This window comes from Vicugna pacos, chromosome 35 (assembly GCF_048564905.1).
Source record: "Vicugna pacos chromosome 35, VicPac4, whole genome shotgun sequence".
Taxonomy (NCBI): Eukaryota; Metazoa; Chordata; class Mammalia; order Artiodactyla; family Camelidae; genus Vicugna; species Vicugna pacos.
In genome coordinates, this window is record NC_133021.1 from 21373166 (window position 1) to 21393506 (window position 20341).

Consider the following 20341-nt stretch of genomic DNA (forward strand, 5'->3'; position numbering starts at 1 on the left):
CATCTTTATCCTGATTACTAACAATTTTTTCTTCGTGAGCTATTCAAGCAACTTCCAAAAAATTTTGACAAAGACTTTATGGAGCAGGTAATGTGATTCCCATCTTGCGGGAAAGGGAAAGTGTGGCCCGGATCCAGGCCTATATGTGTCAGAGGTCACAAAACAGTCATTGACAAAATGTGACTCATTATCCTGTCTTGTGAGATGGAGCTAGCTTTTAGAACGCTGGTTGTAAAATCATATGTTAAGGGGGCAAGGGAATAGCTCAGAGTGCATGCCTAGCATGCACAGGGTCTTGGGTTCAATTCCTAGTATCTTTGTTTAAAAAAATAAACCTGAAATTACCTCCTCCCCATTAAAAATTTTAAAAAAAATTTAAATTATATGTTAAAGTAGTGAAAAAGCATGAAAATGTGGGTGTCAACGCATGTATCGATTGCATTAGGAAAGTTGACTTGATCTGGGTTTTAGGCAGCTTCCAATAAGCTACGAGATAAGGGTTAACTATTAACAATATTCTTTAATAAGTTGAGTTGAAAATCTCGAAAAAGAGTCTTGGCTCCGAGAGCACTTTACCTGCATTTACTGTAGCGTGGTGTTACCTGTAGCATCTCTTCCCTTGTCTTTCTCCCCTCCAGTGCCTTCTTTTTTGCCTCCTCTTTCTAACTGGGGAAAGATTTTTCATGTCCAGACATTCTCTAGTCTGGACCTCACAGTTTGCTTGACTGAGGTATTTTGGGAGGTCTGGACAGTGTTTAACATGACTGGTTTGGAACATCATGTATTCTTTTGCTACTTACATAACATAACCCAGCGTGGGGACTGGTCAAGGTTTAAGGTCCAGCTCTATTATTTGATACTGTGGGGGAAGAAAGTTATTTCAAAGACGTCAACTTATAAAATCAACATTTTAGATATTGGAATGATCCAACGACGAGAAAACAAATAGACACCCAACGTGTCTCTTGCTCTGCAGTAGGTAAATATTTATTGGTGAATATATAGCAAAAGAGCAAGTGGGGATCCAATAAATGCCAAGGATGAACACATGGGGCTGTGGGAGGCTGTCTGCTTGTAATCCCTGTAACAATCCCGCTTTTATTTTTTCTTTTCCCCAAAGGAAGTCCTTCAGCAGAACCGGGGAAAAGCTGTGTGTCACTAAACCCTGGGAAAAGTGCTAAATGGGAAAATCTGCAGTGTGTTCAGAAACTAGGCTATATTTGTAAAAAGGGCAACACAACTTTGAATTCTTTTGTTATCCCCTCAGGTAAGTAAGTGATCTGTTTGATCTGAAGTGCATGAAAGATAAGTTAAAGATAAAATTACAACCTAGTCCTAACTGTATGCAGTGACGGGTTTTGCTGCTAATGTAGGGGGTCTGTTTAATGATATTCCTACAAAGTTCCTTTTTGTTGGCTACTCCTCCTGGTTGCTAACATTTCCTGAATATTCTCTAGCTCTCAGGCATGAGCAAAGCCTTTCACAGAACATTAGTAAAAATTTTATCTTCACGGCAGCCATCTGAGGTAGGTATTGTTATCACATGTTCTAGATGAGAGAAGAGCTAGTCAGAGGATATAAAAAAAATTGCACCTGTGACAGCCCTGGAATCCAGGCTGGGAAATAAATATCTGAAAGGGATGTGTTTACTATGTCCTCACTATTTAATGACCTGTCTGGGCTCCAGAGCTATTCAGTTTAACATCGTACACTGAAGTCTTCACAGAAATGGAATAAAACATCCCAGAAGTAGTAACTGAATTTTGTATACAGGCTAGACCAGTGGGGAAAATGCAGTTAGGCTCTCTATTATAATTTTATAGATGATTTCAACTACTTGGGCACGAATGCATTCTTTCTTCAAATTAACAAAAAACAAATTAGCTACATTTTTTTCCCCATTAGCTATTTTTGGAGAACACTTAGTACGTCAGAGGGATGTATGTGTGTACATACGTATTCTGCTTGGGAAATCTGACGATGCGGCGTTCTTGACTTTTTTCTCCTTGACTTTTAAAAACAATTTCATTTATTTAAAAATATGATTGATGTGGCTAGAAAGTGAAAAGGTATGGCATGGAACACAATAATAATTTCCTCCAACCTCTCTTACTTCAAATATGCTGTTCCCCTCTCTGAATTACTATGTCTGGATGTATATCCTTACCTAGTTATTCTATGAATATGTAAATACACATGTTTATGATTATTTTTATCTGTTTTCTATAAGTGGCAGCATTCAATATAACTGTCCCGGGAAGGCCCCAGGGGGTCCTCTTTGGTTACATGCCTCACCTTGTTTCATTTGCTAACCTTCACTTCCTGTTGGGTTTTGAATTTCTCCATGCTTCCTGGATTAATCATTCTATCTTACCTACAAACTCAAATAAACAAGAGCTTGGAAAAGTATATCAGAGTTAAGATTATGAAGCACACACGATTGGTGACTCTCTTGGGCCAGGGTTCCATGTTGTACCCTGTTTGTTTCTTCAGTGCCACCCTGTTCATCCATAAACCCTGGATCTCTAGAGCCACACTGTTGAGTTCAGTGGCCATTAACCCCATGTTGATACATTGAGCACATGACATGTGGCTTGTTCCAACATAAATGTGCTATCAGGGTCAAAGACGCTGGATTTCCAAGACACAGCATGAAAAAAAGTAAACTATTTCATTTTTTTTTTATTGATTACATGTTGAAATGATGATATCTTCAATCTATTGGGTTAAATAAGCTATATTATTAAAATTAAAGTTACTCATCTTTTTACTTACATTTAACATGGCAACTAGCAAATTTACGATTATGCGTGTGGCTTACATTTGTAGATTACAATATTTTTCAATAGGAGAGTGTTGCTCTGGAGGGACCAGCCATCTTTTGTGGCTCCCCTAGGAAACTCCCCTTCATTTGTTGTTTTCATGTTTTGAAATCTTTTTAAAGCTCATCTATTTTGTTTTTTGAAGCTCTCAACCTTTGCTGGCATTATTTTCAGCTTCCTGGGCTGCAAAATTGAAATATCCCACCAGAGGGCTCCAGAGCTATACCAACATTTACTTTTGTTTTTGGAACCACTGGAACTTGTACAAAAGGCATAGACTTTCTAACAATATGCATTTTTCTATTATAATAATACAGGGTTTGGATATCATGACTGCCTATTTCCTTGAATGACTGTGTGCAGAATCCTGGGCTTATCCAAAGGTGTAGATAGTCCCAGCCTTAACAGAATATGGGACTCATACATTAAACAGGTACCAAAGGTACCCAATATTGAACCTTTGCTAAGGCAGCACATTTGAGAATGTTTCATATCAAACTTAAATATAGAAATTGACATTCATTTGGCAATGTAGCTTCTCTCTCTTTTTTAAACATAAACTTTATATTTAGAACAGCTTTAGATTTACAGTAAAATTGAGAAGATAGTACTATACACCTGCACACCTAGTTTCCCCTGTTGTTAATATGTCACATTACTATGATACATTTGTTACAATTAATGGACAAACATTGATACATTATTAACTAAAGTCCATAGTTTATTCAGATTTCCTAGTGTGCTTTTGTTTCAGGATCCCATCCAGGATACCACATGACTTTAGCTGACTTGTCTCTAAATTTAGGCTCTTCTTGGCTGTGACAGTTTCTCAGACTTGTTTGTTTTTGACAATCTTGACAGTTTTGAGGTGTAGTGATTGGGTATATTGTAAGATACCCCTTTTTTTGTCTGATATTTTTCTCATGGGTAGAATTTCAGGGAGAAAGATTGCACGGGTGAAATATCATTCTCATCACATCATATCAAGGGTACATATCGTCAGCGTGATTTATGACCTTAGTGTTGACCTTGGTCACCTGGCTGAAATAGTGTTTGTCAACAATATAGCTTCTCTTTAAGCAAGGTACATTGTAGAATTGCTGTTTGAAACAGTACCCATAAAATGGTCATAATAAGCTACTGTATATCAAATATAACTTCACATTTTTTCCCTGACCAACATTCATTACACTTATCATGTGCCAGGTGCTCTACTGTTTTAGGGCATACGGGGCTGAATAAAGTGAGTCTCTTGCCTTCAAATGTCATTCCCACCACTTTCCCCAGCTCATTACTATTACAGTAGATGTTTCTAATGTATAGCCAAGATCATGAAATTTGACCATAGTTATTAGTAGCAGTAATTATGATGTCAGTCACTATTATGGGTTTGATTAAATAGTAATTGTCCTGTTTGTGATTTACAGCATGTGATCGCAAATGTTTTAACAACACAGTGAGGATGGGTAGTTTAATAGTCATATTTGCATTAATATTATTTACATTTTTTTACATATATGGATAATTTGGTTCATGTGATGTGACTTGCCCAAGATCGTACAACTTGTGGCAAATTCAGGTTTTGCATTCAAGACTTCTAAATCTAAATCCTTGTGACTTTGGCAATATAACATCATCTTTTGGGAGCAAGTCAATGGCAGTGGGTCGGTTCAGGGGCCCAGGTAGCCGGCTCACACAGCTGTGGTTTCAGAAGCTCCTTGGTGGCCCCCTGCCCTCCACTCATTCCGTTCCCTGTCTCAACAGAATCTTTCTCCTGCTGTCTGATGAGTCTTGCCCTGCCTCTAATTTCCATAGAATGGAAGTAAAATGAAATATTTTCAGGAATGCATTATATGCGAAACCATTTGCGTCTCTGCATTTACATAACATGCTTAGTTCAGGTTTGCCGATGATCAAATGCGGATAAAATGAAACAGTCTATTGTATCTTAGTGTGGCCTTGTTGTAGGTACAATCAAAAAAAGAGATTTCTCATTTAGCTTTATTTTAAAATGAAAGGTGGCTTCATATACATTTTAGTCCCAAAGCGAACACGATCTGGTCTATCTTTTGTGACTGTCTAGGTGAAAACAATGGAAAATATTCACTGTATTTGCTTATAACTATGAACTGTTTCACATATAGAATGGTAGAAAATATTGTTACAATTGAAAAAAAAAAAACTCTTTCCTTTTAAATGTTTTTCAAATTCTTTTTTTTTTTCCCTAGAAAGTGATACCCCTACTAACTGTCCGAGCCAGTGGTGGCCATACACAGGCAACTGCTACAGGATTTACAGAGAAGAAAAGAAAATTCAAAGAGATGCCCTGACTGCCTGTAGGAAGGAAGGTGGAGATCTTGCTAGTATCCACAGCATTGAGGAATTTGACTTTATCATCTCCCAGCTGGGCTACGGTAAGAATTTCCATCAGACATATGCTTGTCTCTTGTCTTCCTGATTCTGGAAAATTTAATTGCAAGTGTGAAATCTAATAAAATTCAAATTACCAGTTCAATGAGCAGTTTAGTAACAAATATTAATCATGCCTCCAGTATAAAAACTGTAGAGTAGTTTAAAGAGTTTTTATCACTGAAAGAATATCTGATTTTTCTTTTAACATGGAATCAATTTATGCATAGTTTCAAAATTATTTTTCTAGTATTTTTCTGTATAATCTGGATTCACAGCAGCCTACCTTAAATTTGTCAACAATATTTCACTTTTTGGAATTATGTGTGTGCGTGAATGTATTTTCTTTTATAAGGCTTGTATTTGGTCTCACAGGACAGGTCTCTAAATGAGCCATCTCATACTTAGGATTTTATTTACTTTATTAACCTCGCTAATGCTGCTCAAATGATGAGCACTGAAAGAAATAAAATATTTGATTGGCATCATTAGATGCTGGCTTAAACCTTTTTAAGAAATTGGTGTCTTAATTTTAGGAGTATAATTTAAGAAGTGTATAGAAATCATAGTCACTAAAATATTGCCAAGGCCTATCAGAAACATGTAACAAGTGGGTAAAGTGAGTCGGGGATGCTGATCTGAAAGAGGAGGAGGGGAGGAAGGATGCGGTGGTACTTGGCACTCAGTCACCCTTGCTGATTCAATGATGATCTTTTTCTGCTTCTACTGATGAGAATGCTGATTGGTTGCAGCTGTTCATTTCCAGAGAGCAAAACAAGAGGAAATGGATGGTGATGATGGTGGGGACTGATTCCTGACACTTAGTGCCTGAAAATTGATAGAGTGGGGGTAGGGGAGAAGAAAACACAATGAACAAATAGACAAGAAAAACAGAATAGTCTCTGAAAGAGATGTAAAAGTTCCCCAACACTGCTACTTTTAGCAACTGTGCCAAATGGAATCATTTCTGCTCCGCTTACCTCAGTTTAGTAGGGAGATGACATTCAGATATAGCACATAAATGATGTTTTTTGAGGTTACAATGTGTCAATTTCTGGTGTACAGCACAATGTCCCAGTCACACATATACATATGTATATTCATTTTCATATTCTTCCATAAATGATTTCTTGATTATTCTATATTTACCTATCCTGGAGCATTTGGACTACACAATAATAATGTTATCAAAACTGATATATCTAAAATAAAAAGGCCCTGATATATCTGAATAATACCATGACATATACAATGTGATACAGTAGTAATGAAGTTCGCAAATGAATCAGTGGAAAACATGAGTTAGGAGCCTGTAGGGTTAACATGCAAATTTTGCTCTACTTTATAGAATATGGTCTAGTCATAGGAGAACCTTATAGATTTATTGCTGTAGTTATTGTGGGAATTTGGATGACAAAGTTTGCTTTTAAACTCAGCTGGAGAATTAGTAAATTTTCACTAGGGAAAGCTTCCTGTTTTTATTATCAATGAGGATTTATTTACTTAAAGCAATTCAAATAATATTGATAAAGAAATGTTACAAAATTAAAATTATTGTTGCTAAGTTAAAAGCTGAGAAAGCCTTTTGTTAGCTAGTTGAGATGATATCTTCCGTGTTAATCACAGAAATACAGACAAATTGAGACCTACACATATGCTTTCTGACTCCATCAACTAAGATAGCTTCCCTAACAGTTTTATAAAATTCAGTCTAACAACTTTACGCTTCCATCTTATATATTTTTGTAGAATCAAGGTTGTGTGAATAAAGTACAAAACCTGGAGGGGGAGAAGTTAAGTAAGGAAAAAAAATTTTTTTTGTTTTTATTTTAATTTTTATTTTTTGGGTAAACAAAAATTATTCTAGGAAAAGCAACCCATTGAGACATAAAACTGTTTTAAAATTTATGTACGTGTACTGTTCATTGTTTCTAAGAACAGTTTAGAGCTTTAGCTTTTTAAACTTACATAGTTATCAAAGGAATAAAGCCAATCATAAAATAAGAATCAGCAGAATGCAGTAATCCAATCATAAAGGACACACAGGTGTGCTCACACATATTTAAGAAATCAATCATTTGTTATAAAAAATAAGTAGTTCATTTGTGTTCTTTTTTTTAGATTCCACATATAAGTGATATTATGTGGTATTTTTCTTTTTCTTTCTGGCTTACTTCACTTAGAATGATAATCTCCAGGTCCATCCATGTTGCTGCAAATGGCATTATTTTATTCTTTTTTATGGCTGAGTAGTATTCCACTGTATATACATAAACCACAGCTTCTTTATCCAGTCATCTATCGATGGACATTTAGGTGGCTTCTATATCTTGGTTACTATATATAATGCTTCTATGAACATTGGGGTGTATGTGTCTTTTTGAATCATGTATATATACACATTCATACACAACCCAGAAACTCTTCATGTTTTATTATAATCATGGGACTTGAGAACTTGGGTTTTCATTAATCTTGAACCTCAAACCATTGAGGGGTACATGAGGTCATTTTGAAGCCTGTATTTGCTGCTCAAAAGACCATGATCTAGCAAAATAAGTGAAAGGAAAAAGGATTGTCCCAGCAATGCCATTCACACTTCATGGTGCTGGAAACATCTGGTGGGTCTGGCACCGGGCCAGGCAGGGACTTCTCCAAAAGCAAAGTTGAGTGACAACTTTTAGGAAGAACAGGCGAAGCCATTTAGGGAAATTCCTGTGCAATGTGGCCTTTTCCTCATTTTCTACTACAACATCATCTTTGCAATCTTTTGACAAGTAGTTTTATTTAAAGAACATCAATCAAGTATTTATGATGGAATTCCCAGTAGGGCAACTTAGATAGAACTTAAATAGGTATCGAATTGTGTAGTCTTTCAATTTTTTAAAGAAATATGGAAATGTGTAGGTTTTCAGCCTTGAAATCTCAAGCCTGCAATTTTGTCCCATTGTTTACTTCCTTAGAATTTTTAGAATGATAACTACTAATAAAGTCAATAATGCTCTTCTTAGAATTTCGAAACAAAATGATCACCTTTTACATCCATATCTGGTTGTTTTTATTTCAATTTTTGTTTGTTATTTGGGTTTTTCTGGTATTTTGTGGTGAAAATGGGGGCAGATTCATTTATATTTATAGACTAGTAAATAAGTGGTAAATGCCAGGAGACAGCTCAACCGTTCAGTTTATATATCTTCTCACTATATAGATTATTTTCACTCCTATTACAGTGATTCAGCTTTAACAAAAACACCTAGAATGTTCTCGATAACATCGTCAGTAAAATAGAAGCATCTTTTAATTTTTACTATTTCAAAATCTTCGTAAGATTTAACAGTTGTCAAACAGGTTTATGCATAAATAAGCTACCGTTTTTCAGCACCATGAATGTGGCTGGTATGGTGGGTTATTTTTAACAAAAAAGCAGCTTCACAAGATAGAGGGTAGTGATAGACCTACTTCAGTTTCACTTTAACAAGCCCCAGGAGATAGAGTTTGCAGTAGCCCAACAAAAGAGTACCCTCACATTGAAAATGTAAAGACTACATCACACGTTGTACACTGAAATTGACAACAAGCCTCAGTCTACAGCATGTAGATCAGATTGACACTCAAGGGGATGGTCTTTGATGATAATTATATGTCCAGGGAGTTGTTGATAAAGAAAGGGTCTTCCTTTCTTGATAACCTTCTGATCTTTGGAAAGAAAACTTCGTGTAAATTGCATCTGTGTTTTTCTTCCTGTTTAGAGCCAAATGATGAGTTGTGGATTGGCTTAAATGACATCAAGATTCAGATGTACTTTGAATGGAGTGATGGCACCCCTGTAACATTTACCAAATGGCTTCGTGGAGAACCAAGCCATGAAAACAATCGGCAGGAAGACTGTGCGGTGATGAAAGGCAAAGTAAGGCAGCTTTAATTACTGATGGTTAGCAAAAGCCACGGGGAAAGTTTCCTTCTGTCCCATTTATTACAAAGCACTGTTTCCATCATTTCTATTCTAGGTGAAGTGATACAGATGAAGGTTGAACTAAACTTCAGATTCAGTTTCTTGAGTCTCTCTCAATTGTCTAGCAAAGTCAGATTTTCAAGAGGACCAGAAAAGCAACAGACAGAAACTTTCAGTTCAAAGATGAAATTAACCCTTAACAAATACTCATATTGTTCTTATGCTTGGTTCTCAGTGGTGCCATATGTTTATATGGCTTGATTAATCAGTTCAGAACTTTGGTTCTACTTTCAGCTGGTTTCTCTGAGTGAATGTAGACCTGGTCAGATCTACTCTGGGTCCTACAGCTTAGAATCTGTGCTTGGAGAATTAACGTTTGTTTGTTTAGGTTACATGGAGGTGTCAAATATGAAAAGACGGCTTCCATGTCTTAAATAGCACGTTAGCAACTGAAGTATACCGTCAGATTGTCTTTTGTTCTACAGATGATGAACATGGTGGTTAGCAGGCTGGGTTTTGATGCATGGCTTATTTCCTTTTTTGTGAAATGGGCATAATGATTGTACCCAGCTCACATGGTGGGTATAAGGATTAAATGGGTTAATGCATATAACGTGTGCAGTGCCTGACCCTGACCCAAACGTATTGTTCAATGAGTATAAGGTACTGTTGCTGTCGTAGTGGTTGCTTTTGTTGTGATAAATCGAAAGCTTAAGAAAAGAGTGTGTATTAGTTATTAAAAGAACAGGCAGAAGTGTGTCATGGGAAAAGCAAACCAGAGAGCATCGTACATGTAAAATCTTAAAGGACGGTATGGCTGGAAGTGTGAAGTCAGAGGTACACGGGTGAGTAGGAGGAATACTGGCAATGAGAAAACATGCATTAGCCTGGGCGTAGCAAAACTAAATCTGCAATTTATAAGTAGTACTCTGGCTGCAGAGTTGAGTACCAGGTTGTAGTGGGTTGACACCAAATGAGAGATGAGGAATTAGAGGCAGACTATATATATATATATATTTTTTTTTTTTTTTTAATTGAAGTGGAGCTGATTTACAATGTTGTGTTAGTTTCTGGTGTATAACATAGTGATTCACTTATACATATATATTCTTTTCCATTATAGGCTATTACCAGATATTGAATATAGTTTCCTGCGCTATTCAGTAGGTCCTTGTTGCTTATCAATTTCATATATATTAGTTAGTATCTGCAAATCTGGACCTCCCAATTTATCCCTCCCACCGCCTTTCCCCTCTAGTATCTGTACGTTTGTTTTCTATGTCTGTGAGTCTGTCTCTGTTCTGTAAATAAGAGGCAGACAAGATTGAAGACAGTTTTCAAGGGGTTAAGCAGGTAAGGGAAGGAGAGGAGAGGTCATTTTAAGGCGAAATCTCCAGGGAAGGAGGAAAGGTAGAATCTGAAGTCGAGTGAGAGATGGCACCTTAGATCCAGGAGGATACTCATCAATAGAAATAGGAGGAAGGGAGGAAAGAAGACTGGTTTCTTGTGTGTTTTCAGGTTGGGCGTGTTGCACGGAGGAGTTCCTCCTGGATGGCTTTATAGATACTCAGTTAACTTGAAAACAGGTGACTGTCAGTGTAGGCGAGGAGGCTGCCTGCAAACCTTCTGTTGGGACCATCGTTTAGGGACTTACAAGCATTTTTATTTTCTCTCTAGAGCCCTTTCTTTAGTGGCTTGATAGTGAAGATATAAAAACACTCTGGGGCTGCAATCTCTTTTCACATCTCTGTAGCCAGAGTCAGATTTGCAATTTCCTTGTAAAATATCCATTTACCTTTCCTTTTCAAAGATGCCACTTTCTCTTCATGACCTCAAATCTTTGTTTTCCATGTCGGAGGTACTCTTACAAGAAAATACCACCAAAGGCAAACAACTGATAATCATTAAGGGTTTTTTTTTTGTTTTTTTGGTTTTTTTTTCTCTTTGCTTTCTGCAGGATGGGTACTGGGCAGATCGGGCCTGCGAACGGCCTCTTGGCTACATCTGTAAGACGAAATCACAAGCCCAAACTTCAGGAATAGTGGAAGGAGAAACAGGCTGCCGGAAAGTGAGTAAAAGAACACACATGATGGTTTCAGAGCAGCAAATGGGGATGTGACGTACTGAGCTTTACTTTTGTCTGCGAAAGTCCCTGTCATAGGAGCCAAGTGCTTCAGCTGTTTCAATGTTTGGTGGCTTATTGCGGCACTTTTGTGTCATTGTTGTCCCTCAAGCTCTCTCTGCGTATTCCCTCTACGGTGTACGTGTGATCAGTAACTGCTTTCCCAATGTCATGGGAATTATAGGAACGAGACCAGGGAATAAGACGGTGCACCGGATGGAGCCTGATGAGGGTAAGGAGGTGAAGGCAAGCCATCAAGGTGCTGGAAGTCCATGACCCTATGAGCCATCAGGGATATTTCCAGTAGATAACCTTAAGTTGTAGATAGCAAGCTATCTTAGTCATTTTTTTCCATTTATAGTATTTCTGAGCCAGTTTCTGGTGGGGATTCTTCTCGGGAGATCCCTGCACTGGGAGGCAGGAGGTTTAGACTCTAGCTGGTAGTAGCAGCTAGTAACTCAGTTAAACCAAGAAAAACCAGGCAACCCTATCGGGCTTCCATGTCACCGGCATGACACTTAGGAACACCTCCCCGCAGATCCTGTATTTCTTTGAGGTTAGAGTAAATGATCTCGGTGAAGCAGTTTCTAAAAACGTTAAAAGAAGCTACAAAAAGCCAGGGTGCATGATTATCATTTTCCTGTTTGATTGCTGAGTTACCCGTCTTCCTCTTTTTTCCTTTCTCACTTCTCTTGGATAAAAATAAAGTAGAAACCAATTTTCCTTCCAAGAGTATCACGTTATGATCACAAATCATCTTACAACAAATATTAGAATTCATGAAACATAATTTAGTGATGTACAGTTAAACCATAAAGAAAAATAGAGAAAACACAGGAATCACAGAATGTGAGAGAGATCAAGGATGTTAGTGATGATCAAAATCCCCCTTTTAATTTTTGCATCCTGGAAATTTCAGCCCAGAGAGGCATTAATTTTTTTAGAGTGACACAGAAGCAAGACTAGAACCCAGGTCTCCTGCCACAAAGTCATTATGCTTCCGTGGTTTATTTCGTTCCCAGTACATTTATATTTTCTTTGCCTAATCATGTGCATATACAGGAGATTGTACATTATTGTAATTTTCTTTAAGTAATAAACCAATATTCAAAGTTTATTACTTCTACACAATCATAATTTTATATATATATTTTTTCTAATTGTCACATCTACAGTCTCTGATAAAATCCAATTTAATCATTAGGCTGGAAATAAGAAAATACCAGGCAACTGTTTGTTGAGTGTGGTTATTATACTCTCAATGATCTTAAAAGATAAACATTACATTTCTAATTAGGCAGGAGAGGAAACAAGTGCAGAGATAATAATTCGGCCAACTTAAAAACACATGCTCTAGACAGTGATTTCCCCAGAGCTGGGAAGACTAGGAAAATAATCTATTTGCCAGCAAAGGAAGATGACAGAATAATTTTTTTGCCTGGGCACTTGGTGGTAGGGGTATTTCTAAGAATCAGGGCTACTATGACCTGCTGTCATAAAGATCTGGGATTCAGTTATCAATTCATTGCTGCCTGTGTGGGAAAGTAAGAAATTGATCTAAGAAATTATCATGAAGTGGTCCCAAGTTACTAATATTCCTGGATGTCTGATAGAGGCAAATGTAAATCCTCTTTGTAGAGAAGTCCCCCTTTCCAGGCTGATCAAGGATCCCACAGCTGAGTCTGAAATTCAGAATTATATCCCACCAGGAGCTTTAGATGGTAGAATTAATGGGTATGATATTAAAGTGAATCTGTTTTAACAGGCTTACAGAAATAAAAGGTGGAATTGAAACCGTGAACCTGCCACCAAGTTTTGTGATGTAATGTTTTCGTATAATTCAATTCTAAACATTTTTTATTTCCACTGAGATTCTTTTGTGACCCATTAGCTATTTAAAAATGTGTATATGTGTGTATGTGTGTGTGTGATTGTAGTGCTGGAAGTTTCGGTGTTGGGGGTTTGGTTTGTTTTTCAGTTTCTAAATAATTGGGAGGTACTATTGATTTTAACCTCATGACACTGTGATCATATAAAATTTTGAGGGTTGTAATTTGTTGAGATTTTCTTCATGGTCTAGTTCATAGTCAGTTTTTGTAAACTTCCATGTGTTCTTGAACAGAATAATCTTTGATTTGGGTCTTCAGGGTCTATGCATGCGGACTAGATTAAATTTATTAGGTTACTAGATAAGACTTATTACTAGATAAAACTTATTAATGTTTATTCCACATAAACTTTTAAAATGTTTTAAGTTTTGAAACAGTGTGAGACTCACAGGGGTTTAAAAAAAAGTACAGAAAATTCTCCTAAATCATCCGTTTTGCTTCCTCCACTGAGAACGTCTTATCTAACCAAAGTACATTATCGCAACAGGCAACTGGCGTGGATACGCTTTTATTAACTAAACCACAGATCTTACTACTCTCCCATTCTGTAACCTCCCACTCCCAGCTGCTGATCTTTGCTATTTGTACACACAGTTAGATCTGGATTTACCAACATTTATCAATTTCTTTGCTCACTGTAGAATTTAGCCCACTCATGCTTCTTAACTTTACTGTCTTGCCAAAGTAAATCTTTTAGAAGTTCTTTCACTGGAATTTGGGAGTGGAAAAGACTGTCTTTGTCTAAAAATATCTTGAATTCATCTTCACCACACATAATAATTTAGGTAGGTTGTTTTAGAATTCTATACTGACAGCTGTTTTCTGACCACACTTTGTGTATTATTTCATTTTCTCCTGACCTTCATTTTTGCCATTGGAATCCCATTAGACTGATTCCTCTTCCTCTTCCCCTCCCCCCCTCCTCCTTTCTTCCTCACCCTCTTCTCCCTCTTCCCTCCTCCCCCTCCTCCTTCTCATGGGTGCTCTATATTTTCTTTGATTGATTTTAAAGATCTTAAGATCAAAGATCATTGTCTTTGTTCTTAGTACAATATGTTGAGATTTGGATTTATTTATTGGTTCCATACTCAGTGTGCATCATCTTGAAGATTTGTATCTTTCAATTCTTGAAAATTATCCATTGTTAATTTTCTTCAGTGCTTCTGAAACTTCTCTCAGGTTGATTTTCAACCTTCTTTTATTTTCTATATTTTCTATCATGATTTTTTAACATCTTTTCATATTCTAATCCCTCTTCTACATTCATTCAAGTTACTGATCTTTCTGAAACCACATTTTCTATATTTAATCTGGCCATTGAGGGTTTTTAATTACAATATAGTTGATTTACAATTTCGTATTAGTTTCTGGTGTACAGCATAGTGATTCAGTTATTCATATATATAGAGTTTTTAACTTATATTTTTCTTTTCTAGAAATTCTATTTTTGTGTGTTTTGAAATCCTTTTGTCCTTTGTTCATAGTATTTTGATCTTTCATTACTGATTGTTTCTTCTTTTGTCACTTAAATCATTGCAAACATGCTTATTTTTATATCTTTCCTGATTGTTTTCTTCTGTTAAACTACTGACTCTCCCTTAAAAGGAGACATTTTTTTCACATGGTTTGTAATTTTTGATTGTGAGTTAGGCCCCAAACCATCCCCACCCCAACGCTTAAATGTCATAGTCTTTTTTTTTAATTCTTATTTTTAATTGATATGTAGTTGATTTACAATGTTAGTTTCAGGTGTACAGCAAAGTGATTCAGTTATACATATACATACATACATTTTTCTTTTTAGTTTCTTTTACATTGCTTCTCATTATAAAAAATTGAATAATGTTCCCTGTGCTATACAGTAGGTCCTTGTTATTTATCTATTTTATATATAATAACATGTATCTGTTAATCCCAAACTCTTAATCTATCCTTCCCTCACCTTTCCCCCTAGTAACCACAGTTTGTTTTCTATGTCCATGAGTCTATTTCTGGTTTGTAAATAAAATGTGTGTATATTTTTAAAGATTCCATATATGATCAATATCTTATGACATTTGTCTTTCTCTATCTGACTTACTTCACTTAATATGATAATCTCTAGGTCCATCCATGTTGCTGCAGATGGCATTACTTCATTCTTTTTTATGGCTGAGTGATATTCCATTGTGTATAGGTGTATAGATATACCACCTCCTCTTTATCCATTCATCTGTTTTTTCATTTTTAAAATTTATTTATGTATTTATTTTACAATATCATATTTTTAAAATTGAAGTGTAGTTGATGTACAATATTATATGTTATAGGTAAATAATATAGTAATTCACAATTTTTAAAGGTTTATAGTTATTATAAAATATTGGCTCTATTCCCCATGTTGTACAGTACATCCTTGTAGCTTATTTTATACTTGATAGTTTGTACCTCTTAATCCTCCACCTCCATCTTGCCCCTCCCCTTATCCTCTCCCCACTGGTAACCACTAGTTCCTTCTTTACATTTGTGACTCTGTTTCTTTTCTGTTATATTCACTAGTTTGTTGTACTTTTTTAGACTCCACATGTAAGTAATATCTTAAAGTATTTGTCTTTCTCTGTCTGACTTATTTTACTTAGTCTAATGCCCTCCAAGTCCATCCATGCTGTCACCAGAAGCTAATACAACATATTTTAAATCAATGGTACTTCAGTTGAAAAGCAAACAAACAACCTACTTAAAATATGGGCAGAAGAACTGAACAGACATTTTTCTGAAAGAGGAAATGCAGATGGCCAACAGGAACAAAAAAGTTGCTCAACATCACTAATATCAGGGAAAAGCAAATCTGAATCACAATGAGATATCATCTCACATCTGTCAGAAGAGCCATCATCAATAAGAACACAAGTAACAGATGTTGGCAAGGATGTAGAGGAAACGGAACCCTTGTACACTGTTGGTGGGAATGTAAATGGGTGCAGCCACTATGGAAAACAATACAGAGGTTTCTCAAAAACCTAAAAATAGAACCACCATATGGCCCAGTAATTCCACTATTGGGCATATATCTGAGAAAAACAAAAACATTAATTCAAAAAGATACATACACCTTACTATTAACAGCAATATTATTTATAGTTGCCAAAACATGGAAGCATCCTAAGTGTACATCAATAGATGAATGGATAAAGACAATGTAGCATATATATGTAATGGAATACAACTCACCCATAAAAAAGAAGGATATTTTGCCATTTGCAGCCCTTTATTCACTTTTTTTTAAACTTCAAAAACCAGAATTTTATAACTGTCATAAACATCTCCTTTGCATCAAAAAAAAAACCAAAACAACAGAATACCTATAAATAAACTTAACCAAGGAGGTTACCTATACTCTGAAAACTGTAAAACATTGATGAGGGAAATCTGAAGATGATACAAAGAAATGGAAAGATATCTTCTGCCCTTGGATTGGAAGACTCCACATTATCAAAATGGCCATACTACTCAAAGCAATCCACAGATCCAAAGCAACCCCTGTCAAAATACTCATATGACATTTTTCACAGAACTAGAACAAACAATTCCAAAACTTACGTGGAATCATAAAAGACCCTGAATTGCCAAAGCAATCTTTTGTAGGTTTTTTTTTTAACCTCTTTCTTTTTGTGCTTTGACTAGAGAAGTTCCTTTAACATTTGTTGTAAAGCTGATTTGGTGATGCTGAATTCTTTGGGCTTTTGTTTATCTGTGAAGCTTTTGATTTCTCCTTCAAATCTGAAGGAGAGCTTTCCTGGATAGAGTATTCTTGGTTGTTAAGTTTTTCCCTTTCATCACTTTAAATATATCATGCCACTCCCTTCTGACCTATAGAGTTTCTGCTGAAAAATCAGCTGGTAACCTCATGGAAGTTCCTTTGTATATGATTTGTTGCTTTTCTCTTGCTGATTTTAATATTTTCTCCTTATCCTTAACTTTTGTCAATTTGATGACTATGTGCCTTGGTGCTTTCCTCTTTGAGTTGATCCTGTGTGGTACTCTTTGCACTTCCTGGACTTGGGTGACTGTTTCCTTTCCCAAGTTGGGGAAGTTTTTGGTTATTATCTCTTCAAAAATTTTCTCAGTCCCTTTCTCTCTCTCTTCTCTTTCTGGGACCCCTATAATGTGAATATTAGTGCACTTGATATTGTCCCAGAGTTCTCTTAAACTATCCTCATTTCTTTTCATTCTTTTTTCTTTTTTCTGCAGTAGTGATTTCCACTAATTTGTCTTCTAGCTCACTGATCTGTTCTTCTGCCTCGTTCAGTCTATTCTTGGTTCCTTCTAGAGTGTTATTCATTTCAGTGATTTTATTCTTCAACTCTGGGTATTCTTTATATTTTGCAACTCTCTACTAAAAACTTTGCTCTGTGCATCTATACTCCTCTTGAGTTTTCTGAACATCTTCACCATCATTACTTTAAACCCTTTCTCAAATAAATTGCCTGTCTCCTCATTGCTTATTTCTGCTTTTGGGATTTTTATCTTGTGCTTTGGCTTGGAAGATATTCCTCTGCCGCCTCATATTGTCTATCTTTCTTTTTATATTTTTAGCTAGGTTAGTTATGTTTCTCGACCTTGGAGAGGTGGCCCTCTGTGGGAGACGTCATATGCATCCCAGCAGGACACTCCTCTCTTGTCACCCAAGGACCAAGGTCCAGCCGGGCTCAGGGTAGAGTCTGGCCTGTGTTTGTGGATTCCTTCTGCCCCCTGGTGGATGAGGCTGGACTAGAGGCTTATGCAGGTTTCACGGTGTCTGCCCAGTGCTGGGTGAACTTTGGTCCTGGACCTCTGGTGGGCAGGGCTGTATCTAGAGGCCTTTGTAGCTCAGGAAGTCTGCTAATGGGCAGGGCTGTGTTCCCATCTAGTATGTTGTTTGGCCTGAGGCTTCCCTACAGGCTGTTGGGTGGGACCAGATCTTGGTACTAATGATCCAGTCAAGATGTCAGCCTCCAGGAAAGCTCATGTAGATGAACACTCCTGGAATGTCTGCCACTAGCTTTTATGTCCCCTGGGTGAGTTGCAGCTGTCTCCTATGTCCCCAAGAGAACTTCCAAAACCAGCAGGCATGTTGGTCCAGGTTCCTATGAAATCACTGCCTCTGCCCTTGGACCTGGTGCACGCAAGATTCTGTGTACGCTTCCCAAGAGAATGAAGTCTCTGTTTCCCCCAGTCCTGTGGGGCTCCTGGAGTTAAGCTCCACTGGCCTTCAAAACCAGATGTCCCGGGGTCTCCTTCTTCTCGCAATGCCAGAACCCTGGGCTGGGGAGCCTGACATGGGTCTCTCACTCCCACTTAAGTCTCACTCTGTGACTAAAGTATTCTTCAGCTTGTGGGTTGCCCACTGGGGGGTATGGGGCCCGATTATATTGTGAGCACGCCCCTCCTACCGTCCTGCTGTAGTTCCTTCTTTATGTTTCCAGTTTAAGATCTTTTTTGCTAGGTTCCAGGCTTTTTTTCCTCCCAATGGTGGTTTAGCAGTCAGTCGTGGTTTTTCTGTCGTTGGCAGGAGAGGCGAGCCTGTGGTCCTACCACTCCACCATCTTGACCAGAAATCTATCCGTTTACCAGTTGATGGACATTTAGGTTTCCATGTCTTGGCTATTGTAAACATTACTGCTGTGAACACTGAGGTGCAGGTGTGTTAGTCTTACGTGATCTGGGTTGTGAAATATTTCTGCGACTTCTCAGAGTGCTTGCAAGGTTCTCCTTTTGTAGACCACGTTTTATTTTGCTTTTTTGGCTCTAGATTCTTATACAGTATGGCTAGTGTGAAGTCGGGGCTGGCACCCACCTATGGCACAGACTTGTTATTTATTTTCAAAAAGAAGAATTTTTTTTCTTCCTGCACCGAGAACCCAAGGCGGATGACAAGAATCTCTGTCATTTCCTCGTTCTGTGGGTGGAGTTTTCTCATTCTCCTCTCGCAGAGGGGTTACTGTTAGTGGGTATCATCTTTATGTACCAAATATTCTAATCTGTATGGGCAGTCATACCCCAGGCCCTAGACCCCAGGACCTTAATCAAGGTCTGATACATGACTGCCTGACTATAATCTCAGCATGTGCATTTTCCATTCCAGCTTTTTAGTTTTCTAGTACTTAGTTTATTTTTTTATTTTTAAACTTTTATTTTAAAGGAGATACTGGGGATTGACCTGGGACCTCATGCAGGTTAAGCATGAGCTCTACCACTGAGCTACACCCGTATCTCCACTAGTACTTATTTTTGATACCTGGAGACTTCCCCATCTCTCTCTCTCCGATTCTAGTATGGATTTTTTTGTTTATTGTTATGTTTTTATTTAGCATTTCTGTGTGCTTGAAGTGTAGGAGAGAAACCACAGCAAATCATGTTGCCAGAAGTTTGGTAAATACCCTCCTGTGACCAAATGATACGGCTTTATACTCCTCATCTACTACTGGCCTCAGTAGGCGACTAGGCTTATCATTCTGCAGATTATTTCTTGTGGTTACCTATTCCAAAACCGAGCTCCTAGCCATTTTGTTCAGTTTCTCTGGTAAATATTTTGCAAATCATTTTTGTTGCAAATTGCATCAGAAGTGGAAAGAATGACTCCCTCCACCCCCATTTTGTATGACAACTTGTCACATGAGGAACAGTAAACTTCTGTTTTCTTTATTCACATAAATTATCTTCATTGCCTGTGACAGTATTCGTGTTTGTGCTCTTTACACATATCTTTTGTTTACCAATTTGTGTTACATGCTAGGAGAATTGTTAAGTGATATTATGTAATAAATATGCACGATAATTTGCTTGATAACATTAACAGGGCTGGAAAAGACATGGCTTCTACTGCTATTTGATTGGACACACACTTTCAACGTTCGCAGAAGCTAACCAAACCTGTGCAAATGAGAAGGCTTACCTAACAACTGTTGAAGACAGGTATGCCGTTACTTTAATTTTATTTTCAAATATTTCAAATAATGAAACATTTCCAGGAAATCATATCAATGCGCTCTGAATTTCTGAGTAAATTATATTCAATCTTGTAAAGGTAGCACCATTAAAGAACGCATATTTTTTAATTGAGTTGTAGTCAGTTTACAATGTTGTGTCAATTTCTGGTGTACAGCACAGTTTTTCAGTCATACATGAA

The 20341-nt window shown here is 37.1% G+C and overlaps 1 protein-coding gene across 1 annotated transcript in view; it reads left to right on the forward strand.

Moving 5' to 3' along the window:
• Positions 1-20341, forward strand: part of MRC1 (mannose receptor C-type 1) — a 90786-nt gene that overhangs the window by 31600 nt on the left and 38845 nt on the right. The window contains exons 6-10 of the mRNA XM_006216770.4: positions 1121-1267; positions 5051-5236; positions 8981-9138; positions 11141-11251; positions 20012-20127. Of these exons, the coding sequence (XP_006216832.1) occupies positions 1121-1267; positions 5051-5236; positions 8981-9138; positions 11141-11251; positions 20012-20127 (718 nt within the window). The remainder of the gene's footprint in view (positions 1-1120; positions 1268-5050; positions 5237-8980; positions 9139-11140; positions 11252-20011; positions 20128-20341) is intronic.